General features: G+C 37.5%; 1 protein-coding gene across 2 annotated transcripts; it reads right to left on the bottom strand.

The window, feature by feature from the left end:
• Positions 1-468: 468 nt before the first annotated feature.
• Positions 469-26,788, bottom strand: LOC120536918 (ran GTPase-activating protein 1-like). 2 transcript variants are annotated; one of them, XM_039765491.1, is made up of 16 exons: positions 26,668-26,788; positions 17,308-17,438; positions 14,863-14,990; positions 12,780-12,839; positions 9,953-10,132; positions 8,123-8,257; positions 6,564-6,722; positions 6,142-6,255; positions 5,902-6,001; positions 5,683-5,767; positions 2,679-2,802; positions 2,406-2,522; positions 1,895-1,997; positions 1,448-1,536; positions 1,227-1,351; positions 469-1,033 (listed from the first exon to the last, which is right to left on the bottom strand). In XM_039765491.1, exons 2-16 carry the CDS (start codon positions 17,417-17,419, stop codon positions 952-954), a joined length of 1,713 nt encoding a protein of 570 aa, XP_039621425.1. In that variant the 5' UTR covers positions 17,420-17,438; positions 26,668-26,788; the 3' UTR covers positions 469-951. The 2 variants fall into 2 exon arrangements, with proteins under 2 accessions (XP_039621425.1, XP_039621426.1); XM_039765492.1 differs by having other exon boundaries at positions 1,227-1,348; positions 26,668-26,783.

The following is a 26,788-nucleotide window of genomic DNA, read 5'->3' as shown; positions in this document are numbered from 1 at the left end:
GATGGAGGTCCATATCCCCTGCCCTGGGTAATTCTTTGCAATTAGCCGACACCTCTGCAATATACAACTCTAGAATCAGCACGCATCATGCATGATGTGGGTTTAACTTGAATAAAGTGCTTAAAAATGCAGAATTTCTTTCAATTTACACTTTGGGAAAGCCCTCCAGACATAGTAGGAGATGCACAAACCTTAATATCATCACCGTCATCTTTCAAACATACAAACTCTAATAACCAACACATATGAAATGACACTTCAATCAATTCAATCCCATGTCCTAAACCAGGCACAAGTTAACTACTTAACAGTTGGCCGAGATATTGCATACTAGCTTGCTTTCCACTGCACAAACAAGTTGCCCTTTAAATAAAGATTAGAAAAATCCTATTGATGGGAAGGCAGGCATGCTTGAATATATTTAAGAGAAACATGCCAGATGAAAGTAAAATGGAGAGGAAAAAAAGAATCAGTACAAATGAGTTTTATTGAAACCTAATGAACTCCACAAAAGCCAATCCAATATATACACTTAAGACTTTGATATGAATTTTAATTTTTGAAACAGTTCTTAGGTTATAGCAAAAATTTCCATTCCAGACAATCTGGAAAAATGTTCTATAAGCAATTTATTTGGTTGCAATTAGCAGCAGTCAATGTGTAAAAGCATTCAGTGAGTCAAAAAAAGTCTTTGCATTTGTGCCTTTTTCACCTTTTTTCTTAAACTGTCCTTTGATAAATTAAATAGTACACATTGCATTTTATTGTTACTTTCAACAGCCACCACCAAAGGCAGCCAATTCACCGGGTGTTTGTTGCCATTGCTGCATATTAATTGCATGAAAATTGTCGTCAATTATCATCTTTCACGACAGTTAAGAGTGGGTTTGTGAATGTGCACGTGTTGGGGCATCTGGCTGCCTGCGTTGATAAATGACATCACAATCAGCTTCAGGAACCTGGGTCCAAATTTTCAAGGGTTTCTTTCAAGGTAAGGTGGGCACTAGAGCAGGACTCCATGATCTGGTTAGGCCTAAAACAAAAAGGCGAACAGCGTCTTTAAATCACAAAATGTACAGGAAGACCATTTTACAAGTCAGATAACATTTTCTTTAATGTAAGACTTAATGTTCGTTAGAAGTTGCCCAGCAACTGTATTCCCAATTCTTAAGAATCCTATCTTTTTCCCCCCCAAAATAGTTCTCCTCAAACATTGAAATTCTTACCTAGAAAAAAAGACTAGGAGGATAGAGATTTGCTGTTTGGGAAAATAATCTTGCCTCACTACGTGCTCCAACGTTAGGAGATGTCCCGGAACAACATGAACCGGCTTTAGTTTGTCTTCACTCTGCTCCAAGTTGACAAAATGACAACAGATTTTGTTCACACAGCAATTCTACAAAATCATGTATGGCAATTCCAGTTCAGTGCACTTTTCTTTGCCTACCTTGATCAAACCCAAAAGAATAAGTAGACTGGACATAAACTGTTCTTTTTGGAATGATGGGGAGTTGAATGCTTTTCTCAATAATGTATCTTTAGGAAGGAAAAATATGAAATTGTGCCATTAAGAAAAGACGACTTTTGACATTCCATTTAATCTATTAGTAGTTTCTTGGACAGGTTTCTAACATGCATCCTGTCTGGAGGAAAAAGTTCACAAATAGCTGGCCCACTCCTCAAATAATAACCATGTCACAACTAGCAAGAAAAGATGAGAATTCAGACTACAAAGAAAGCGTTGTAATTTACCACGAAAATGACAAGGACTATGAACTGTGAGACTGTATCCTACTTTTAAAACTCTAGCCTGCATCACCTCAGGTACCACACCTATAAATATAGCAGGATAAATACTCTACATCAGTCAAATACATAACATTATAGTGCTCACCAACACACGTCAGGACCAACTCTTTGATGTTGTCGCCATCCTTGTACAAAGACGCTATCTTCAGGAATACCTGTGTAGTTTTATCAGCATCTGTAACATCCACCTATGGAAAAAGTAACAAAAGGTCAACTTTGTCATATTAATTTTGTTATTTTATTGCAGACTGTCGAAATTAACACTATATATTAAAATACATTCCAGAATGAGACGACCTACATAGTAAAATTAACATATGGACTGTGCTATCTAGTGCAAACCAGTATATTTAAATTTCCCTACAGGCCTACTGTTTAACTCACTTAAGCAGAAAGTCCATGACTGAAATAGATTTTTTTTTTTTTTTTTAAATGAAGTGTTTACTATGTAGATTTAATTTGCTCTAAACCAATTACACTCTTTGGCTGTATATGCTCTCCATGAATCACAATTTTAAAAACAACAACTGAGTAAATCAAACCAACACTAAATAGCAAAACAGATCCTTAACGTCATATTTTTATGAAGTTGGTACCTCCTGTTGAATGAGCATTGCTCGATTGGGACCCAGCTTCATCAGTTTCTCTGCAGTTGGAAAACCCAAGAAGGCTGAAACATCTACAACAGATGTACAGGGCATTGTAGTAGAAGTCTGCAAATGCAACAATATGGCAGGAAGGATTACTTACAGGTTATAAGAAAGGTGAGGGGCACATACATGCACTTATTACCATGACTGGGTACGACAACATACAATTAATGCTGTAGATGTAAAGTGTGCTGTTTATTAACAAAAGTATAGCACTACCTGTGGCGCTGGAGAAGATAGAATATTTCTGTCTTCCTCCTCCTCCTCCTCTTCCTCTTCTTCTTCCTCTTCCTCTTCCTCCTCCACCTTCTCTTCATCTTCATCTGGTTCACCATCATCATCACTGGCAGCAGACACAAGGTTAAGAAAAATATATTATGAACAATGAAAAACTGTTACTAGCTCACATACTCCTAACACCAGGGACTACAGTATTGAACCAGCCAAGTCTAGATCTTGATTCAAATAGCTCCTTACAATAAAGAAGCTAATCAAACATGAATTAACACTTCATTTGCAGGCAAGTGTGCCCTACAGTCTATCTTGATAGGGGTGAAAAGTGACACTATGAGACAGCAAATTCTGAGTAATATTGCTTCTTCAGGGAAAACACGTAAACGTGCCCAGTTATAAAAGAAACAAAAAATCCAAGAAACACATGCAAATATGAACAGCTGAAAATAAGATCAGTGGTTATTATTTAAGAGGTGGGGGGGTTAGGGGGAGAGAAAAAATAATAAACATACAGACACCAATTGCAATTAACTCTAAACAAACACAATGAGTAGCCAAGTTGCTTTGAAGCTAGATAGAAAATTGCCCTTTTTCCCCCCTCTGCACACTTGCCTTTGCCCCTTAAAGCCCTAACAGGACAGATGTCAAACTCAAGGCCCACAGCCTGAACTCAACCCTTGGACCATTTTTAAATGTTTTGAATATGATAAAATCACCGTTACAACCAGCCTCCAATGACTTTATATTAATAAAAAAAAAAAAAGCGTGTTTCTTATATACGGCAAGTACAAAAAAGAATCACCCCCTTTGAAAGTAGTCACATTTTGTTTCTTTTAAAGCTTAAAATGAAAACACATATTTGTTTTCAGCTTTATTTACTCAATGCAACTTAACATCCATGTCAAAAGATACACGAGGAACAGCTTGGAAAATAATAAAATAAAAAAACTGATAAAGATGGAACTGATAAAATATCAAACCACTCTGTGTTAGTACTCTATAGAACCAGCTTTTGTAATATACCAACTAGACTGTGCAATATTTCACCACTCGTCTTTGCAGAACTGTTCAAGCTAAGTCAGACTGGATGGTTGGAGGACTACAAACTTCAAATCATTCTACAGATTTTCAGCAGGGTTTAAATCTGGGCTCCGATTTGGCCATGCAAGGACAGTCACTTTTCCCCCTCCTTCAGCCACTGTGTGATCAGTGTTTTGCTGTATGCTTTGAGTCATTGTCATGTTGAAAGATGAACCTTCTTCCCATCTTCAACTTTCTGTCAGAGTGTAGCAGGTTTTCTTTAAGAATTTGAAGGTATTCTGCGCCATCCATTTTTCCTTTTACCCTGACAAGTGCTCCAGTCTCTGCTGCAGAGAAACACTCCCAAAATAGGATGCTACCAACCTCCATGCTTTACAGTAGGTATGGTGCGTTTAGGATGGTGAGTTGTATTGGCTTTCCACCAGGTGTACCGTTTGGCACCGAGACCATATAGTTTGATTTTGGTCTCATCTGACCATAACACCTTTTTCCATTTGGCCTCAGAATCTTCAAGGTGCGTTTTGGCAAAGCTCAAACGAGGTTTAATGTGGCCTTTATTCTTGCAACCATCCCATACACGCCACATTTGTGGACCGATTGTGACAAACAATGACCACTCTGTGACAAAGTTCTGTAATTCCTTAAAAGTAGCCATCAGCCTCCTCATTACTTTTATATTCAGTGTGGAAGGACAGCCTGATCCAGGGAGAATCCTAGTAGTACCAAACACTTTCCACTTCTTAATTATGGACTTTACTATGCTCCTTGGCATTGATACAGCTTTTGAAGTCTTTTTGTATCCATCTCCTGATGTGTCTGTTCACAACATTATCCCTGAGATCTTTTGAAAGTGATTGACACCCACAGTCAATTCTGTGCTTTCAGTTGCACTATCAAGCACTGGAATGCTCCAGGAACAGTTATGTTTATGATAAGCTATGATTAAAATCACAATAGTTACAACTGATCACAGGTGGATGTGGATTAAATATGTGTGTAATGAAGAAGGTAATTACTTACATCTGATTGAGTTTACAAGTCATGCTTGAAAGGGGGTCCTTTATCAATCTCAGTGATTCTTGCTTTTTTATAAATTATTTTTCTGATTTGTTGCTATCATATATTTGATTTGGATACTATAGGCTGCATTAAATAAAGCTAAATAAATATTTGTATGTGTTTTCATTTTATGCTGTAAAGAAAAAAAAAAGTTAATATTTTTAAAAGGGGTAAACATTTTCTTTACCCACTGTTGATACTTTCTGGATTATATATACAGCTGGCATTAAAATGCATCTCCAGTGTCTGCTGACATTTATCCGTGCAGATCAGCATGCTGAAGCTACTAACCTCCTGTAGTTAGAATGGATATTGGACGCTCAAAATAGCTCAACAAGATGTAAAGAATGCAATATGCCACACTGTCATAAAGAACTTTATAGTGATTTAGCATGATTTCAAAGATGTGCTGGTCTCACAAAGGAGATGGTAGCTCAACTTCACACAACACGCCTGCCACAGCACTCATTGTTTAAAGCTGCACTGGTCCAGGACAGGCTAGTTTTCTGTGGGTTATGGGAGTGTTGCCACCACCCTGTATGATTCTTCCGCATTTTCCCACTGACTGGATTGTTGTATGTGGATAGAAAATACAACTTCTTTTCCACTCTTGTTAAATGTGATTGCTATTTGTTTCTGACCAACTTCAATCGTGGTCCATGTTACTCATCACCAGCGTGTTTACACCCGATTTTTATTAATATAATCATCGGATTGTGATTTATGTTAATGCAGGTATAAATGGGTGTATTTTGCTTTAGCTACAATTTTTTGCCTCTATCAGTCCTGTGGCTGCTGTTGACTTTCCCAACTCACTGCAATGTCCAAAAAAGTTTCAGGCTGAACTCCTTTGTAAAATTAACCAAATGCAGAATTTACAGTCATTTACCTGAGTGATCCCAAAATCTCATCCAAGTTAAATGATTTCATTAACTCCTTCAGAGATTCACAGCCCTCCTCTCCCAGACAGTTGCCTGTAAAAACAAAAAATCAGAATCTTTGACAATTTCAAAATAAAAGTGTGACCTTTGTAAGGTCAGGGATGATCACCCACAGTTGCTGGTCAAAATAAAAACTAGGACTGACAATAGGCTCTCAGAAACTTTACCATTCAGATCTAGCTTCTCCAGTTGTGATTTGTGCTGCACAGCACTGGCAACTTTAAGAGCAGCCTCCTCAGCAATTTCTCCAAAAGACAGGTTCAGCTCCTGGGGAAGTCCAGGTGTTTAAAATGAGAGCTAATACAGATCTTAACATACTGTATATAATTAACACATTTACATTGCTTTCCACAGTAAGCACCAAGTGATTCAAGATCTGCCTTTCCAAAGAGCCACTTTTTTTTTACCTTAAGGCTTGGAAGACCTTCCTTCAAAGTTTCTGCAAGCGCAATAGCCCCCTCAGATCGTATCAGACAGTCCCCAAAATTGATCACTTCCAGATTTCGGAGGTCTTTTAATCCCTAAAAAAAAAAAAAAAAAGAAAGAGATGTCAGCTTACACAGTTCAGGAAAAACACTTTGTCATCATCTATGTTGACACAACAACAAATAATTACCAATAAGTTAGTATAGTGGTTAAAAGATGTGAATCATCTTGAGAACAGGTGGGGGAAGATATGCAGGTTGCCATTTGACATCATAATCACAAACTCAGTGCCATTAACAGAGCTGTAATGCTCCAAGATAAGTGGCTTTTCAGAGACAACTTAGATTGAAATTCAATTGATATATGAAGCCTTGGGACATTCTCCTTAGCCCACGTCTCTTACCTGTGCCATTGATTTTGCTCCCTTGCTGGTGAAAGTGTTATCATTAAGGTTAATCACACGAAGATGAGGGTTGTCCTGCAGAGCATTTGCTAAGGCTGTCACACCAGAGTGAGTGATCCCATTTTGAGGCATATGGATTTCCTCGAGGCTGCCCATCAGCTATCAGAAGCAGATAAACAATCTAATTAGAGCCATTAAGCAACACACAAGCAAAAGAGAACTTTAGGCAGAAGTCACCATATGGTTCTGACATCCTGATTTTTTTTCCCCTAATTGGTATGAGAACTGGTTTACACAAGGGTACAGTAAAACACAAAACATAATTCATTTAACAAAAAAGAAACCACTAACTAAATACACCCACTTCTACATAAGCTTCAATTCCTTCTCCACAGGTGCCAGGTGCAGCCTGAGGAAGTCCTGGTTTCCCTGTTCTATTCAAACATTTGATTTATTGGAGACTATTATGAGGAACATTAATTTCTCTCACATTATAACAAGTTGCATTGGGTGTACATTCAAGATTGTTCCTAATTTATAGTTAAACTGATACACACAATTTAAGAGCCATGTTAGTCAACTAGGTTATGTTAAATTGATATTTTGAAATAAACTCAAGCGTTTTCCTAGTTATGTTAAAATGTTCGTCTATACATTATATATACAGTATTATCTCCAAATTAGAAGCTAGTTCATGCTGTTGAAATGAGTTTATACATTTTGTGCCTTTTTAACACTCATCTTGCCTTCCCATGCACTTCTGATGCTGCAGATTTTTTTTATTAATTGGAGGTAACAAGAAATTTTGTGTAACACAGGTGATTAGTACTTCTTTGCCTTTCATTTAATTAATTTTTCTCCCCAAGTGTTCGGATGGTGTGTTAATTGGCAGCAGGTTAAATAAGCAGGAAAAAAATAAACAGTCAATGCATCAGAAGCAATGAAGAATCACAAGTCTTAAGTGAACTAAAATGAACCCAAAACAATTTGTTTACAGCAACGTTAACTGGCCTGTAATGAAGAAATGGGGGAAAAGAACCAGGTTGTTAGGGATGACTGGCAAATTAGGTGGCCAACCCATCCCTCACTCCTACCAAGAATGCCTCTCACAATTCATCAACCCCTCTTCACATAAATATATGAGCACATACATGTTTAAATATTTTAACAAAGATACGATAATCTTATTCTAACTCATGAACTCTTCTCCTTGCATCCACTAACCCAATCCCCAGAATGGAACATTTGCCATAACTAGTGACTCAAAAACCACATGAGACAGTCCTGTGTACAAAGTGCAGCCAACTAAGAGAGAACCCAGTGGAAATGCTTCAGGGATTTTCTTTCATTTGGCTATGGTAGGACTATATTGGAAATTCACTATAATATTCTGGAGAAAATTGCTGTGGCCTAGTCTGATCACTACAGCACTTTACCACTGCAACCATCAATTGGAAGCACAGAGCAACTTATATACTTGTAGCTGTGTATTTTCATATTCATAGCAGGAAAGAGATAGCATAAACAGGACCACATAGACCTTTAATACAGGAACATACCTTAAAAGCACGAGAAAGGGCTGTAGCACCCTCACTCTCCAGCCGGTTTCTGCCTGCAACAAACACTTTCAGTCTAAGTGGGGTGCCTTGTTCACTAGAACGCTGGTGACACTCTATAAGGGCTGCAGCCAGAATCTGAAATTATCAAGCACAGAAACAAAATAATGAATTTACCAAACCTGGAAAATATTACCTATTATGCAACTTTTGCCTTATTATTCTGTTACTGTCTTAAACAAGCAAAAAGCATCTTTATGGTTAAGTAGATGCATTTACCTACTTAAAGCAAACACTGACTCAGGGACAAAGCCATATGGTAAAGGCAAAATGCATATAAGCCTGTTTTGGCTTTTTTCTTACCTATAACTAAAATCTACTTGGGTAGGAATGTTGTATACTGTTACTGGTACCCTTTTCAGGGTGAATCAAATAGCACACCCACATGGTAAATTTTAATTAAACAAAAAAGGCTAATTATTCAGGCCCATTGGCTGATGTGAAAGAAGCAGCATTTGTTGCCATTTTTACTTGTACAAAAAAAAAACAAACAGTTTCAGGATTAAAACATTACTACATGTACAGGTTTCTCTCCTATTCCTCCCGCTGTTAAAGGGGGTTGGAATGCTTGGTTTTTTTGAACTAATGGCCTGTCAATTGAGGAATTAAAACAAAAACAAGAGAGAAGAATATCTCCAGAGTTACTAAGAGGACATCCAACAGTGGGACAAATGGTCAACGGCATCATTTTCACTGGCAAGACACCAAATTTGTTGACCTATTAGTGATGTAGAATTGCTAGAATGCAAAGCAATAGCTTTGTTCTCTCCTTTTATGTATATAAAAAAAGGTTATTATCAATGTTTACACCTGAAGAGTACACTGTGATGATTGGATGTAGGTTTGCTCATAATAACAAAGATAAATAGTAAAATTGTAAAAAGTACAGCTTTTAAATAAATTGCCCAATTTCAAGAATCTCCACAATGGCATAATAAATTTCCAACAGGCTGGAGCTTTTAAATCCAGACTGAAACATTCCTTCAGCGCATCATAACTGACTGGTCTAAACAGTATGCCAGGACCGGCAAAAAAATAAAATAATATCAATGAGTTATTTGGCTAAACTAAATTACAGTAATAGTTACCATGGTTGACTGTTACTAATTGTAAACATTTATTTCTTGTTAGTATCCTAATGTACTAGTTCTTCACACGGCCACCTTTATCAATTTACTCTTCTTACTAAAGGAATGAGACACTAAAGTTGTTTAGTGATCTGTCCTATTTATTCTCTTTATTTTAAGGAATTCTACAAATATTTGTACTTTTGTCGAGGTTTCCTTGGGCATTTTCTTTTAACTTTACCAATTCCCTTAGAGTCTGGTTGCTTCATTGTAGCAGATTAGTGACTTCACTGAATGTTAAAGACAGGCAATTAGTTCACTGCCACATTCACTTGTCTGCTCATTGGTAGGTCATTTTATTTATTTCTACAACTGTTTCTGCAATGCTGATTGATAATCATCACCATTTGATTAAAGTGTAAACTTTGCAGAAGCAGGCCAATTGAAAAAAAAGGTAAAATACAAATATTTATCAAATTCTTACAAACATTTTTAGGACTGATAGCTATACAATAAGATCAATTAAAATTAAGAATAATGTTCCAGTTTTGACACAAGCAGACTGCATTTGAAAACTACTGGTCTAAGCTGTCTCACAATTAAGAGGGTAATTTTTTTCTAATCTTCAACTAATACAAAGAAAAGCTCTAAACTGAGTTATTGTGCAACAAATCGTAAAATATGAATGTCCTGCCATTGGTCTCACCTTGCCTCCTCCAACACCCATTCCACAGTTGTTGAGGCGTAGTTCACGCAGTGTGAAGCAGGAAGTGCTCTTAAGCAGATCTTCAATGCCACGGACACCATCTGGCCCAAAGGCATTGTCACTGAGGTCCAGCTCTGTGAGACATGCTCCTGCACTCATGAGTGCCTCACCAAGTGAGATCTAGACCATAGATTAGAAAAGACACATAAAAAGGTTTCTGGTTACTAAGTAAGATTTTTAAAGCACTCCACAGAACTCAAAGAGTTCTCTATAAAATACAAGGCAACCTAATTCAAGTTCAACTGTTAAACCATCCATGATGATTCTGCACTAATAGGGTGGATTAACAACGAAAAAAGAAAAGAGTATAGAACTCCAGTGAAGGAATTTGAATGGCGAGCAAGCTTGCATTAAGTACAGCAGTTAGAAAAATTCCAACTCAGACAAGCAGTGTTTAAGTTAAAAGGACAAAATAAAAATGCCTAAATTCATCAAAGTAGCTTTTCTTGCCAATTAATTTTTCTCAGTTTACTACTCCACTTGCTTTAATGTAATTGCTAATATTCCAATTGTCTTTTTCTGGTAAAGACTGCCTTACTGCTCTCTATTTACAATAAGATGCTCATTTACCATAATACCTCATGTAAAGCTTAGAAAAGCAGATGATGACAAAAACGTTTTTTGTGATTGGTCATTTTGTATTTCCTCTCTCTCTGTAACACTGCTGCTTAAAATATCAAACTATTACTTAACTGTTATGTATTAAAACACAAAAAATATAAAGCAACAAAAACATTTGGAAAACTAAAACAAACTTTATGAAAGATTAGCTCATCTAAAAAACAGCCAAGATCAACAGTGCATTGCAAACCTTTTTTCCTCTACAGCGCTGCTCCTTCAGTACAAGACAAAGCAAGCAAGTTGTAGGCTTCCCTAAAGAAAACATTTAGAACCTCATCTCCAAATGCTTGAATATTAATCTAACCAGCCACACATACACACATAGTGAAGGAATGAGATGCAGGGCCAACAATGCTCAAATGACAAATGCTGGAAACAGACGGAGGATCTATGAAATCCCAGGAGACTACAGCAGGTTACACCTACACATTACTTTGTTCACATGTATTCAGTGTAGAGCCCAGACCGGAGGAAATTCAAGTTTTGCTCTTAGACAAATAAGACAACACTATAACAGAAACTACAGTACAGGTAGTCCCCAGGTTACGTACAAGATAGGGACTGTAGGTTTGTACTTAAGTTGAATTTGTATGCAAGTCGGAACAGCTACATTATTTTAATAAATGCTATTGTTGACCAACTGTAACCAAGTGCTCTGCCAATGAATGACGGAGTTTCACCCCTCTCTGACCTTATTATTTCTACTTTATTTTCAATGGTGATGGTTTTTCTCTTCTTTACTGTATCACCAGCACTTGCATCATATTTGTGTTTCAGAGACATTCTTGAAGGGTGAAGACAAAAGGTTAAGATAAGTTCTTCTGCACAGCACTGTCCACACTATCACAGCAGGAAGGCACCCATCAACACATCTGATGTACTGACAACTTCCTGCTATGTGCGTAACAGTACAAGCAGGCTTACTTTCGAGAATGACAGGGGACTGCAAGGGGCGGTTCATCACCGGCCCTTCACTACAGTATGCTGCCTGCAGCATCCGCCCACCGAGAATGAACACGGTGCAGCCAAAGGCGGGTAGTGGATCGCCCAACCCCAATTCAACAGGCAGCCATCCGAGGCACACTACAATGCTACCCCCGCCGTCCCGTTCACCCTCAATGGCCTCTGCTCAGCCACAACCGGGTCACCGCTTGCAGCATTACCAACTGTGTCTGCTGGGCGGACAGTGAAACGCCCCCTTCCGCTCCATCCAGCCTGCGTCCAGTCAGGAGAAATAGTTGCAGTAGCGTAGTGGGTGGGCAGCAAACCATCGTCCTGCACATGAGCGATAGCTGCGGCACCGGTGATTATGGACCAAGGGTCACCGCTTGCCACTGGGAGCCCCCCAAGGGACACTACACTGCGCGAGCTGCGAAATCAGCCCCATCCAGCCACCGCTTGCAGCGTCCCCAGGCCGAAGATGGAGCGGCAGTTACGGAGGCGCATGCATTGCAGCTGCAGAAACGTTCGTAAGCTGTAGGTTGGATGTCCGTAACCTGGGGACTAGCTGTATTAACTTTTTTTTCTAGCCCTTTATCAATGCACTCTTCTTAAATAACTTCAGACCACTCTTTATTGATGCAAGCCCTTATGCCATCTTTTCCACCACCTAATTAATTGTATTCCTCATTCAGTCATTCCTTGCATATACAATGTCTAAGTATAACTTGTGCGAAAAAGAGTTTGCTAAGTGACTATTGGGCAAAATATCCAATATGTAAATCCAGCTACTTTGACTTATTAGACAGTAGCACTCAGGCTTTTTCTAACCTCAAAAATCAAAATAAATGCCATGTGCCCATTATAAAAAACAATCTCCATCCATACACCGAACCTACAAGTTGTTTCCTTCATTATCAGGAATCTTTGAAAAATAGCACATTACACTTAAAAGTAAGTTATCCATGTTGACAAAACGTAGTACATTAATTTTATGTACAGTATATAAATGGTTCTTTATATGTAATTTACAAGTACAGAACTACAGTAGAATTGTACATACTTTGTGTCATTTTGGTCTGAAGTACCAAGATGAGTAAATAACAATTGAATCACAGATAAATGAAAACAGAAGAAGCACTACTGCCATAAGAAATTTTGCTAATGTTACTGCACTCTACATATATGTAACCTTTTAAATATTTACCAGAGCAGGGGGGATCTCAGACCGAAGGCGACCTGTGAACATGTCACTCCAGTAGCATTTCTGAAATGAGACATAAGGATTCAATTATTAACTTTATTAATAATTAATACAGTGGGGTGCAAAACTTTGGGCAACCTTGTTAATAGTCATTATTTTCCTGTATAAATCGTTGGTTGTTACGATAAAAAATGTCAGTTAAATATATCATATAGGAGACACACACACAGTGATATTTGAGAAGTGAAATGAAGTTTATTGGATTTACAGAAAGTGTGCAATAATTGTTCAAACAAAATCAGGCAGGTGCATAAATTTGGGCACCACAAAAAAGAAATAAAATCAATATTTTGTAGATCCACCTTTTGCAGAAATTACAGCCTCTAAACGCTTCCTGTAGGTTCCAATGAGAGTCTGGATTGTGGTTGAAGGTATTTTGGACCATTCCTCTTTACAAAACATCTCTAGTTCATTCAGGTTTGATGGCTTCCGAGCATGGACAGCTCTCTTTAACTCACACCACAGATTTTCAATTATATTCAGGTCTGGGGACCGAGATGGCCATTCCAGAACGTTGTACTTGTTCCTCTGCATGAATGCCTTAGTGGATTTTGAGCAGTGTTTCAGGTCATTGTCTTGTTGAAAGATCCAGCCCCGGCGCAGCTTCAGCTTTGTTACTGATTCCTGGACGTTGGTCTCCAGAATCTGACGATACTGAGTGGAATCCATGCGTCCCTCAACTTTGACAAGATTCCCAGTCCCTGCACTGGCCACACAGCCCCACAGCATGATGGAACCACCACCATATTTTACTGTAGGTAGCAGGTGTTTTTCTTGGAATGCTGTATTCTTTTTCCTTCATGCATAACGCCCCTTGTTATGCCCAAATAACTAATTTTAGTTTCATCAGTCCGCAGCACCTTATTCCAAAATGAAGCTGGCTTGTCCAAATGTGCTTGAGCATACCTCAAGCGGCTCTGTTTGTGCTGTGGGCAGAGAAAAGGCTTCCGAATGGTTGAACGATGCACAGTGACTCCATCTGCTGCAAGATGATGTTGTAGGTCTTTGGTGCTGGTCTGTGGGTTGACTGACTGTTCTTACCATTCGTCACTTATGTCTATCCGAAATCTTTCTTGGTCTGCCACTTCGAGCCTTAACTTGAACTGAGCCTGTGGTCTTCCATTTCCTCAATATGTTCCTAACTGTGGAAACAGACAGCTTAAATCTCTGGGACAGCTTTCTGTATCCTTCCCCTAAACCATGATGGTGAACAATCTTCGTCTTCAGGTCATTTGAGAGTTCTTTTGTGATCCCCATGTTGCTACTCTTCAGAGAAAATTAAAGGAGGAGGGAAACTTACAATTGACCCCCTTAAATACTCTTTCTCATTATAGGATTCACCTGTGTATGTAGGTCAGGGGTCACTGAGCTTACCAAGCCAATTTGAGTTCCAATAATCAGTTCTAAAAGTTTTGGAATCAATAAAATGACAACGATGCCCAAATTTATGCACCTGCCCGATTTTGTTTGAACAATTATTGCACACTTTCTGTAAATCCAATAAACTTCATTTCACTTCTCAAATATCACTGTGTGTGTGTCTCCTATATGATATATTTAACTGACATTTTTTATCGTAACAACCAACGATTTATACAGGAAAATAATGACTATTAACAAGGTTGCCCAAACTTTTGCATCCCACTGTATATTAATTATAATTAATAATTATTTCTTAATTATTAACTTTAACCTCATTACTGTGTTATTACCTTTAAAATATTTTAGGAATAAAGTACAGTAACTGACAAAGAGAGTACTTAAGCACTTGTCTAGATTCATGTTGCATAAAGTTTCATTAATAAACAGACGAATAACTATTTGTGTTCAAAACCATAATTGTTCAGAAGAAATACCAACTGAATTTACACAAATGTGGAAAGAAATTAGAAAAATAATGAAATATTACTATTTTGAGCATTTGCTTAAACAGAAATAGAAGAAATTTAAAAAATAAAACTAGGGATTGTTTAGCTGTGTTTAATGTGAATACTTCTGGACCAGTGCTATGATAAAAGAAATGTACCTCAAGATCTTTCTTATTACGTAGAGCTTTTGCAATGGCTTCAGCAGCTTGTACACCAACTGTGTTTCCTTCAAGTCTCAGTGCCTGTAGCCCACTAAATGCCTCAATTTCTTTTACCATTTCTTCCGCTGCATGAGATAAAACAAGGTGGCTTAGACTTAAAAGCAATTAGTGAATGGAGCTGCTGTGTTAAAAATAATGATATCCACACTCAGAGTAAAGTGATATTCAAAACATATTAACCAAATTAAGAAAATAAGCCAAACAAAACATAAAAGTAACAGATGAGGCAAAATTAAAAGCTGTTCTAACACAACTCTATTAATACCCTTGATAAGTCCATTTTAAGAGTAATATCTGCATGTAGAATAGTCTCTCTCATGCAGTTCTGCCGGAGTTGGAAGTACTGTGTGTTTAGACTATTTACAGGTTTGGGCAATTTTAGGGTTTTTATCATTTTTTATACTTGTTAGGTCAGACTTTTGCATGCATAATTGGAGTTTAAGAAGCTGTACTTAATGTCAGGAAATTCACTATTAGTAATTTAATCAACATTTCTGATCCCAACAACAAGAAAGATTTTAATAACTGCAATAAAGCTAGGAAGAGAGCATGCATGGTGGAGAAAAAGAAATAACTGAAAGCCTAATTCATAAACGTGAAAAAAACCTAATAGTTTGCATGAAATATAACCTCTGAAGCATGTGCCTCATTCCAACTTGATGAGATTACAGTACATGCCAAGACAAATAATCATGCTGTAGGCCAGACATGTACTGTGTAAATAAATTCACAAAAGCAGAGAAGTTTTTTTTTTGTTTGTTTTAAGACTGTTGCAGTTAACATGAAGCTTAATAAAATCACAACCATCTTTTGAAATCATATTGGCAAAGATTAAAATAAAATAAAGGGGTCTGTGTAAGTATAAAACAGGAGAGACACCATGAGAAATTTTATTCATTCCTGCCAACCTCTCCTCTCCTTAAGGTTATATTTTTCTTAATGTTTACTAAAGAAATGCTCACACTTTGGCAGTTTTCATTTGAAAAATATATTTCCCCTCAGTTTAATGCTAAATAACAGTTTGCTAATTTTCTTTAGTTCAACTCATAATCTCGTAATCTAAATCACATATCTAATGGAGTAATCTTATGTATCCTGCTTAACTAAGGCCAACATAACACTGCAGGTCAACTGGCTGGTCATGTAATACAGGGGTTCTCAAACTTGGTCCTGGGGGACCCCTGTGGCTGCAGGTTTTTGTTCCAACCAGATTCCTAACCAGTGACAACACCTGATAGCACTGATCTCATTTCATTACCTGGTATTATTTATCTTTTATTTTACAATCAGAAAAGCACAGCAGCATCATTTTTACATCTATAAGAAACTTAGAAATATTTCTGTTTTTGCTATGGATTTAAATGCTTAACTCTCATTTTATTATATTTCGCCCTTTCTCTGTGCAGCTTGCTCCCTTCATTGAATCTTAATAATGACAATTAAAAACTATCAGAGCAGAAACCCAAGCAAACAACACTCAATCGTGAAAGGCTGCAACTACCTTAGCGTCAGCCCCACAAAGTAGTAAAAACCGGATTTATTAAACATTTAGAACACCTAGAAAAGTAGAATGACAATCAAGATGAAAATACTTTGAAAAAGAAAAAAATACATGTAACTGCTTAGAACATTTTAATACTTTTTTTTTTTTTACTAAACTTAGTTTTCTAATTTGTATATTGCTCCCAAAACAGGGAATCTGAGAAACAACAATTCACTTAATTAGCCCAGGAGTCCAATTAAAAACAGGCTGGTTGGAACAAAAACCTGCAGCCACAGGGGTCCCCTAGGACCGAGTCTGAGAACCTCTGATGTAATAAACATACTAGTAATAAAATTTACAAACATATTTTCTCTTCAAATGCATTCTATAGTACATTGAATGCAACAAAAATAATATCAGAAATCTGCTTAGTTATTCTAGAAGCACTTAATGCAAGGCAGAAAACAATCCTACACCGGACTGCTTTCCTTCTCAGGACCCACCCAAACACCCACAACCACACTGAATCCAACTCAGAATCATCAGTTAACCTTCCCTGCACATCTAAGAAAATTTGGAAGGAATACATAAGGAGGAAAGTCACACAGACACTAGGAGAAGGTGCATTTAATAATGAAAAATAAACTAAGATTATGACAGTAGCCAACATTTGAATGTTAATATGATGAATATCTTCTCCATTCAATATTTATCGTCCTTTAAATGAGCACTAATTTTCGCATTTTGTAGCACAATACATTATGCTAGCAATTCAGCAGTCATGTTGCTGTAAGCAGTTTTAATGACTTGCATTTTTGAAAACTCTCACCATGCGTCTCCAGCCTACCAAGAAATCATACTCCAAACTCATATAAACAAACAAAACTGGGTCTGCTTACCAGCTTCTGCATCGTTTAGCTTCAGCCCTCTTCCCTTGAAACTTAGCTCCCCATCTCCAACTTGTGTTTTGGCCAGTGAGTCAGCCAATTTGGAAATATCTTCGGAGGCCATTCTGCAAGCAGATGGTTCTCTGAAATAAAAATGGTAACAGTTCCGAATCCATGAAGGAGAATGTATCTCTGGAAAGATTCACAAATCCCAGCATTGACAGATAATTCAGTCACCATATAGAAAGAGAGAGCCACCAATAACATAAGCATTTAGCTTCTATTGGCAAAAAAATCCATGCGTCTGCTTTCAAATGCAAAAGCAAATGAAAAGTATTCATTAGAACCCAAATAAATTAAAAATAAAAACTAAAATGTTCCAGTCATCTTTGACTGGTGAATATGCAGCCAAGAATGTCCAAATAATTAACATACAGTATATAAAAGTCTTGAATATTTTGTACATTGCTTACCCAGTAAAGAGTTGCAAGGAGCCAGTGCTTACTCTGGGGGCCTTGTCAGCTATGCTGGAGGCAACCATGGACAAGTCTCAAGATTAACAACAAGACACAGATTTTTCAATACAATAAGTAAATATCAGCTTTCTTTTTCAACCTCTTAAACCTCAACCCTGTTTAAGTGGAAAAACGTCCTTTTCTTTAGGTAACATGAAACTAAACCGCAGCATTCTGTCGACTTTACAAGACTAACCACAGGCTTCAACATGATTGAGACATCACAGGGACAGCCTTCAAGAGGGCATGTATTGCTTCAATAGGATGCATACTTCATTGGACACATATTGCATTGGTACGATTGCACAAATATGTGTCCCCCACCCCACTAAAGAAACAACTTAAAACTCCCAAACCCTGTTTTTAGTAAGTTTTGCTATTGCAAAACCACACACAATCTATAAAATATTTAAAAGAAAACTCAGCTGGTTTGCTTATCATTACCTATTGCGATTTAATATTTGACATTATCTATGATGCAGCGAGATTCGGGTAGCTGGACAGTGGCAGCTTGATGGATTTGGCCATTCATGTACTTCATTTTACTGTGTCCACCATATATGCTAACAAACCCGAGATAAACTGATTACACCACAGTGTTGCCCATCTGCCTATTGTCATGAATGGTTTTATTTTGGCTAACATTAGTTAGTTAGCCTGTTAACATCCCTACAAAATAACAAAAGCAAACCAGGTTGGATATTTTATATCAGTGGTTATCAAAATGTGGTCTTCTGACCATTTGTGGTCCACAAATATAAGCCAAGTGAATTACAAGATGAAAATATAACAGCAATAGTGTTTTTTCATAGAAATTATGGTAGAGAGTCAAAGTCAGCACTACAAGCATAAAGTGACTGCAGATTGACAAAAATAACCTCGGAACACCAAATAATAGAAGCGGCATGGAGCAATAACTACATATGAAAATGTTTCACGATGTGATGCTACAGTAACTTCATTAACACGTTAGAAACCTGGCAAGAATCCACAACTACGAATATGGGACTACATATCAATATGATGTTTACTGCATTAATTGAGATACATAAATCAGAGACACACAGTTATAGCAGGACTGGCAAAACAACATACGTCATTGCTGAAAACACATTTACACACACTAAATGTGAGTCCTTCATTTGGCTTTTGACACCAAACCAATGTTCATTCCTGAATCCTATTAACAGCTAAAATATGACAAATGCAGTGGAAGCACGTATTTGAATGGCACACTGACAAATTGGATACAGTCTCTCAGTTATACTGTATAAGTAAATGTCTTCAGAAAATGTTAGTCTGTTTTATATTCTACTTCTGAATTAGTACATAGGCATAAGCAATAACAAAAAGTGATAATTCACGTTAGGCAACAAAGGCTCTTTTGGAGTAGCTCTGAAATAGTGAATTACCACAAAACAGATAAATTTGAATTCACACAAATATAAACAAGTTAGACAATGTACACATGGCCTAACATTCAGGTGTGTTCTGTGACCAAGTTAACCGATATGAAAGTGGGAGCATTACATATTTTTATTTACTTTATCCAAGAGTCAGTTATTACATTTTTGTTTATAAAAAGTTTTGTAACCAAGACTCCTACTCAAAAGTAACAGATAATAGAATGCAATTACATGTGTTAGACTACAATGAATATGTGCTTTTAAACAGAATTTAACAATGAAGTAAAAAAAAAAAAAAGTACAAACAGACTTGTGGCACCTCAGTAGCTTTGGCACAGCAGATTACAACTAAAGTGATGTGAAAATGGCATCAGTGGTTGAGGTTCTACTTTCATAAACAACATTTTTGAAAGTATACCCTATAGATTGGTATTTAACAATTAGTAATTGAAAATACAGTATCTTAATACAAAACAAAATCAGTATCAAAATTACCATAAGAAAGGAGAAAAGGATTTGAACTAAGTTCCCCATCAGGCTACTTATATTAGTTAAAACACAGTAATCATTAAAATGATATAAACAAGGACTTGGAAGGGAAATTCCAAATGATTTATAATATACAAGGAACATGAATGGTACAGGATGGGCAAGAAGATCACAGGGGCTTGCAGAGATTGTTCATAGATATATCTATCTATCTCTGAGACTGAAAGATCAGGGACTTTAACCTCTGATACCTCCCACTTCCCGAAACCAGTGCCCAATTTAAACTCATCCTATGTTTATGTCAGTTAGGGCAGCTGTGCATTTCCCCATGTAATTAATTAGTTCAAACACCATTTAGCAGCAGGTAGATATCATTAGCCCTTTACAATAAGAACCAGAAGAGGATACTGTTCAAGCAATACAGTCATAAATATGCTTACATAATTGCGCTACAGTACAGTTTATTTTCAGAGAGGTGACTTTTTTTGTACTCTATTTGTATCTTACCTAATGCTGTGTGAGTTGTTTAGGTGTGTATGCTCTGCCTGGCATCTGATTCAGTTGCACTGGGTATCCAAGCGGTTGTCAGATGAGTAAAATAGGACAATATACAAATTCAATGAACTGCTCTCTAAGTAAAATTGAATCATTAAACTAGGTCACACAGAATGTTTCGGCATTTTAAGACAGACAAGTTTACAGAGTCACCAATGCTTGTTAATGGGGAATTTTGCAATTTTAAAACTTTGTACAGTGCAACTGCAACCTGTTTAAAATATCTGAATGACAATTCAACTCTTTCGACAAATTTCTCCGAGGAACAAGTATGCCACAACTCAACAAAATTAGTCCGCAGAGATCCGAGTTCTATCATGCAGGTGGACAGACTTTTGCAATAGATGCTTAATGCATTATATGAGAATGTACCTACAAAAAGGGACACTTGGAAAATTAAAGCATCAGGTATTTGACTTGAGCTTTTTTTAAACCAGCTAAGGACAAAAAAAAAATCTTACAACAGCAAAAAAAGAACGGTGATTCCGTGGCAAAACAGATTTTAAAAGCATGTTTTTACAAAAATAGCTTGAAAGTGATTGCTTAAATGAAAACATCCTGAATTATATTATTCATTAACTCAACAGTACTGATACAACAGTGCTTTAACTTTTATTTTTAGTACTAATTTTAACAAGTATTTTTAGTTATATAAATATATAATATAAATTAGCATTTCTATAATTTACCTGTATAATGTATTACAGAAAAAGGCACAATATGGCTCCTGTGAATGATACAGGTACTTTATAATAATAATAATAATAATAATAATAATAATAAAAAAAAGGGACATAATTTTTTTCCAGCGATATCAAGTACATACCAAATACTGTGAAATGTTACTGGTATCTGTATCAACGACAGAAATTCTGGTTTCACATCATGTACTTAAGAATGTAGCCCAAATTGACCTTGTGCTGGCTCAATGAATTTGAACAATGGCACACAGACTCCTCAGCATTTCATTAACTTGTATTGTGGATCTACTTTGGTGACAGTAGTAGCCATCAGACAAGTAAAAGTGTTACTGAAGAAAACACCCCAACAAACACAGACCAGGGCAGAAAGGAGGAAGATATTGTTGAAAAGAAGGGTACAAAGAATTGAGTAGTGTGGAGATGTTTTGGCTATTTAAAGTCCGACAGGAAGCAGAGTGGTGTGCATTGCAAACTGTGCCGAAAGCATATTCCCATTAAGACAGATAACATGACTAATTGTTTGTACTGTTTGAAGCAGTGCCATCCTTTAGAGCAAACTTAATGCAAGACTTTACAGTCCCAGAGACAAGCAAATGCTGCACTAAAGGGGATTTCTTGAAAGCTGTTTGAATTTGCACCGAGGATACATATGGAACGTTTTTTTGTCCATTTGTGGGTTTGCTTGTCAACCATTTAAAACATTTTGAATCTATACAAAGGAAAGGATACTGAATAAAGGAACTTTAAGATTCCATTTTGAATTAAAACCTACTTAATGTACAAACCGGATTTCAAAAAAGTTGGGACACTATACAAATCGTGAATAAAAACTGAATGCAATGATGTGGAGGTGCCAACTTCTAATATTTTATTCAGAATAGAACATAAATCACGGAACAAAAGTTTAAACTGAGAAAATGTATCATTTTAAGGGAAAAATATGTTGATTCAGAATTTCATGGTGTCAACAAATCACAAAAAAGTTGGGACAAGGCCATTTTCACCACTGTGTGGCATTTCCCCTTCTTCTTACAACACTCAACAGACGTCTGGGGACCGAGGAGACCAGTTTCTCAAGTTTAGAAATAGGAATGCTCTCCCATTCTTGCCTAATACAGGCCTCTAACTGTTCAATCGTCTTGGGCCTTCTTTGTCGCACCTTCCTCTTTATGATGCGCCAAATGTTCTCTATAGGTGAAAGATCTGGACTGCAGACTGGCCATTTCAGTACCCGGATCCTTCTCCTACGCAGCCATGATGTTGCGATTGATGCAGAATGTGGTCTGGCATTATCTTGTTGAAAAATGCAGGGTCTTCCCTGAAAGAGATGACGTCTGGATGGGAGCATATGTTGTTCTAGAACCTGAATATATTTTTCTGCATTGAGGGTGCCTTTCCAGACATGCAAGCTGCCCATGCCACACGCACTCATGCAACCCCATACCATCAGAGATGCAGGCTTCTGAACTGAGCGTTGATAACAACTTGGGTTGTCCTTGTCCTCTTTGGTCCGGATGACATGGTGTCCCAGATTTCCAAAAAGAACTTCGAATCGTGACTCGTCTGACCACAGAACAGTCTTCCATTTTGCCACACTCCATTTTAAATGATCCCTGGCCCAGTGACAACGCCTGAGCTTGTGGATCTTGCTTAGAAATGGCTTCTTCTTTGCACTATAGAGTTTCAGCTGGCAACGGTGGATGGCACGGTGGATTGTGTTCACTGACAATGGTTTCTGGAAGCATTCCTGAGCCCATTCTGTGATTTCCTTTACAGTAGCATTCCTGTTTGTGGTGCAGTGTCATTTGAGGGCCCGGAGATCACGGGCATCCAGTATGGTTTTACATCAGTCCAACAGGTGACGTCAGCCCTCCCATAAGGAAAAGCATCTCTGTGAAATTGTGGGTGGCATTGAATATAGGGGTTTTTCCTCAGTGCAACTAAAAGGGATCAGTCAGGTCAGGTTGTGGAGCATGCACTGGTACAGCAAATTGCTGCAACCACCACACAATGAAACAGCTTAGGGATTCTGGTTGGCAGCCCCCCAGGCAGACACGCAGTCCAGTCCCACCATCCGGAAACGACCATCTATCTGCTGCAGCCAGGCGTTGTGGCCATTCCCCTGGCCTGGTCCGGCCGCTAAGGCCCTCAACAATGTGGATGCTTAGAGCTGGATCATCCTCGGGGAATCACGCCACGTGGCCGTAGTCCCGTAACTGACGTTCCGTCACAATGCAGGTAATGTGCATCATTTGGGACTCCGTGAACAACCGCTCATTCAACACAAAGTCAAACCAGTGGTACCCAAGAATTCTCTGAAGAGACACAGTACTGAAAGAGTCCAGTCTTCATCTCAGGTCACTGGACAGCGTCCATGTCTCGCAGCCATGTAGCAAGACAGGATGGGGATACTACTGCTTAATTTTACTACAAGCTTTAAATAATCATCACCTGCACTGGTAAGTTGGTATGAGCTGAAGGCTGAGGTTTCATGGCTTGGGAAAAAAAATAATACTTTGTGCAAGGTCATTTTCAACATCCGTTTTACTCTGCTTATCCTTATGAAAGTCACATTAGCAACACGTCAGGCAGAGATGGCCAAACCACCCTATCCTTATATTTCCTAAGGAATTCTGAGATGAACAATGAAGAGATAATTCCTCCAGTGCATCTTCCCGTTTCTTCTCAAAGAAGGCAGTGCCTTGTACACCTTCCATGGAAGGCATGTTAGCCACTTGACCAAGCCAGCTCAACCAACACTCCAAGATATGCAGAAGCAGCAGATCTACAATGTGAACCTACTGCTGAGCTCCTCACCCTTTAAAGGATGGAAAGCCCAGCATCCCTCACATATTTCAACCACTCAAATTTGCTATCTGCTTAGTTCACAAATGCAACTCCCCATACGCTTAAAGCACTTTCCACAAGATACTATGGGGTAAAATCACAAGTATTCTCTATATCTACAAAGCAACTATAGACAGAAGTAGTACATTCCCATGATGCCTCAAATAAATCTGTGCTCAAGTTAATGTTGGACTCTATTTCACAAAAAAAAAAAAATCACACATGACCTCAAGTTCAACTATCCGTACAAGTCTTAATTCCAAGACCCCAGGAAAGTTATGGAGTCTGATTGAAGTACATTGTCATGTTTATATTTTAAGTTTAATGTTAATTTTAATGAAAAGTGTTGAGCATGGGAAAGACGCTATATTAGATATATTATTATTATATTTTAGATAAGCAAACAGTCCTTTGTCCAACAAGTATTTTATGAAGGTAAACAGTACAAAATGTTTTATAATTAATCAGTTAAATACAAAATGATTACTTAACCGAAACATCTGTACAAAAAAGTGATGAACCATTTTTTCAGTGTGCATGTTCCTTAAGTGTAGGAGTAGAGTGGGCTGAAATTTTGAACCTTTTTGCAGTTACAGGGAGATTGTATGTGCAGATTCTTCGCTTGGTATTTCTGTTTTCTTCTTAGAGACATAACTATTTGATGCATTGGTGACTACAAACCTGTATTTTTGGGTGTATGAGTGTGCCCTGCAATATTATTCTGTCCGGTCTACAGCCCACAGTGACCCAAACATGAAGCAAATGGATGGATATTTTATTAGTTCTAGTAATCATGACACTTCCAAAACAATTCCTGTGGTTATTAAACCATTTCTTCACATCATCCTAGAGTAATTATTGTCCTTTATAATGTATATAAAACTCACATTCCAGGTGTATTTTTTGTCTGGCATCAAATCTGTTTTTGCTTCTTAGTTGACTATCATGACATGTTGTTAATTCCATAAAGTTACATTTCTTTCTCTTGCCCAAAGTCTAAATTCCAAGACCCCAGCATTATCCTTCTCAGGAAAGTTGAGGAGTGTGACTGAAGTACACTGTCTTGCCTCTCTTTTTTAGGCATGGTCCACCACTCCATAGACACCGCACTTACCTTCATCATAGACACGTTAGCAAACACAGCCCCGAATTATCCAGTGCTTTCAGCGCTTCTAGTTAGATCTTATCCACCTCTGCAATTTTGTCACTACGGAGAATTTTTAAACACCATAAAACTGGCTATACTGTACACGAACAGATGCAGATTCTAGTGTAAAAGGATCAACAGTGCCATCACATTTGAGAAGGCTGATATAAATCAGTCTGTCCTCATTTTACTCTTATAGATGCAAACTGAGTTTTATCAAAACATAATTTGCATTGGCAACTGCAATGGGGCGCATGGTGAGGCACTGGAGCAGCTGTTAAAATGTCCAATTTATCAATAAAGCCAACTAACCATACGTACAGGACATTTATGACAAAAGATGCAAGAGAAAAACATCTTCCTTGGGTTCAGACCATTCACATCCACGAAACAAACTACCTGTATTTGACTCCCTGTCATAGTGCACATATTGACACACCAATATACTTTTAAGATCGTTTTCACTGTGCAGTTATTAAACTGCTATCACACAGTAATCTGCTTTACTTGACCAAGCCTCTATTACTTAAGCACCTGTAATACCAGTTTACAGCACATAATGTTACTGAACATTATGCATCTCAGTTTCTTGTACAATTTAATTAGTCATTGTTTCGACTTATAAATATGGAATGCAACATGTTTGTTAATTACATTGTGGTTTTTGATATCATCTGCCTGTAAGGTAATGTCTACTGCAATTTAACAAGTACATTTCATTGAACTCTAAATCATGACCTTATTTAATGAATAGTATCAAAATTAAATACAGAGAAGCAAAGAAATGACGTAGCTAAGTCTAGTATTTAGCAAAAGGCACCTTACTCAAGTTTGACTGCAAATTCTTAACATTATACATTGGTGTTTCATCACAATGGTCACGGAATTGCCCACAAGTAACACAGAACAATAATCAATTGGGTTTTCTCCATCAAACCTATGCAGTTATTGACAGGGAAACGTGACAGGAACGAATAACTCCAGCGTTTGTCGGACAGCGACAGACACATCTGCTGATATTTTACACAACCCTCTACATGTTTCTGGTATCTAGTATCTGTAGAACTGACAACATTGTAATCAAGTTGTCTGTTAAATAGTATAACAAAGTCAGTTATACATTAAATAAAATGCACTTTTCCACATTTAAGTTAAAAGTTCCCATCTATATTAACGTGGAAGACAATGAAAATTTAAAATACCCAGCGGTTGATTATTCTACACGTGATATAATAAGGCTTCACTTAAACTGCCTACACAAGTGTTATTTTTTCACCCCATAAAGCAATTTAATCTTATTGGTATAAAATCCCATTTAGTAAAAGGACTTAAACAACGTAAACTCTACCGACACCGTCACCTATACAGTATATCCGAAGTTTAATCACGCTCTCCGGTTTTCTAGCACTGCGCAACCTCTTAGTTCGACTTTAGGAAAAAATAAAAAAGTGAAATACACATAAAAAATTTCAATTTATAGAGGACACGCTTTCTGTATAACACTGTACACAACCTGAAATAAAACAAAGACAGTGGGGCCACTGAGAATTTTGCTTAATACAGTACAATACATGATACCACGAGACAAATCTTCTGTACGTACTAATGAACATAAAAATCAAGAGCCCTACTCCGCCTGAAGAAAGCGTTTTAAACCATTACTCTGTTAGTTAGTGGCGTATAGAAAGCTAAAAACAAAAACTTATAAATACCTGAGAGATAATTTTCTAAAAACGTAGTCTCAAATAGAACGTCAATATCACGTTGTCTCCCGCTCTATTACTTACGATAATGGCGATGAACTATTTTGAACCCGGCATTTGCGGAACGTGC

Source organism: Polypterus senegalus, chromosome 10, assembly GCF_016835505.1.
Source record: "Polypterus senegalus isolate Bchr_013 chromosome 10, ASM1683550v1, whole genome shotgun sequence".
In the NCBI taxonomy this organism is placed as follows: Eukaryota; Metazoa; Chordata; class Cladistia; order Polypteriformes; family Polypteridae; genus Polypterus; species Polypterus senegalus.
This window is presented reverse-complemented; position numbering and strand designations above follow the sequence as displayed.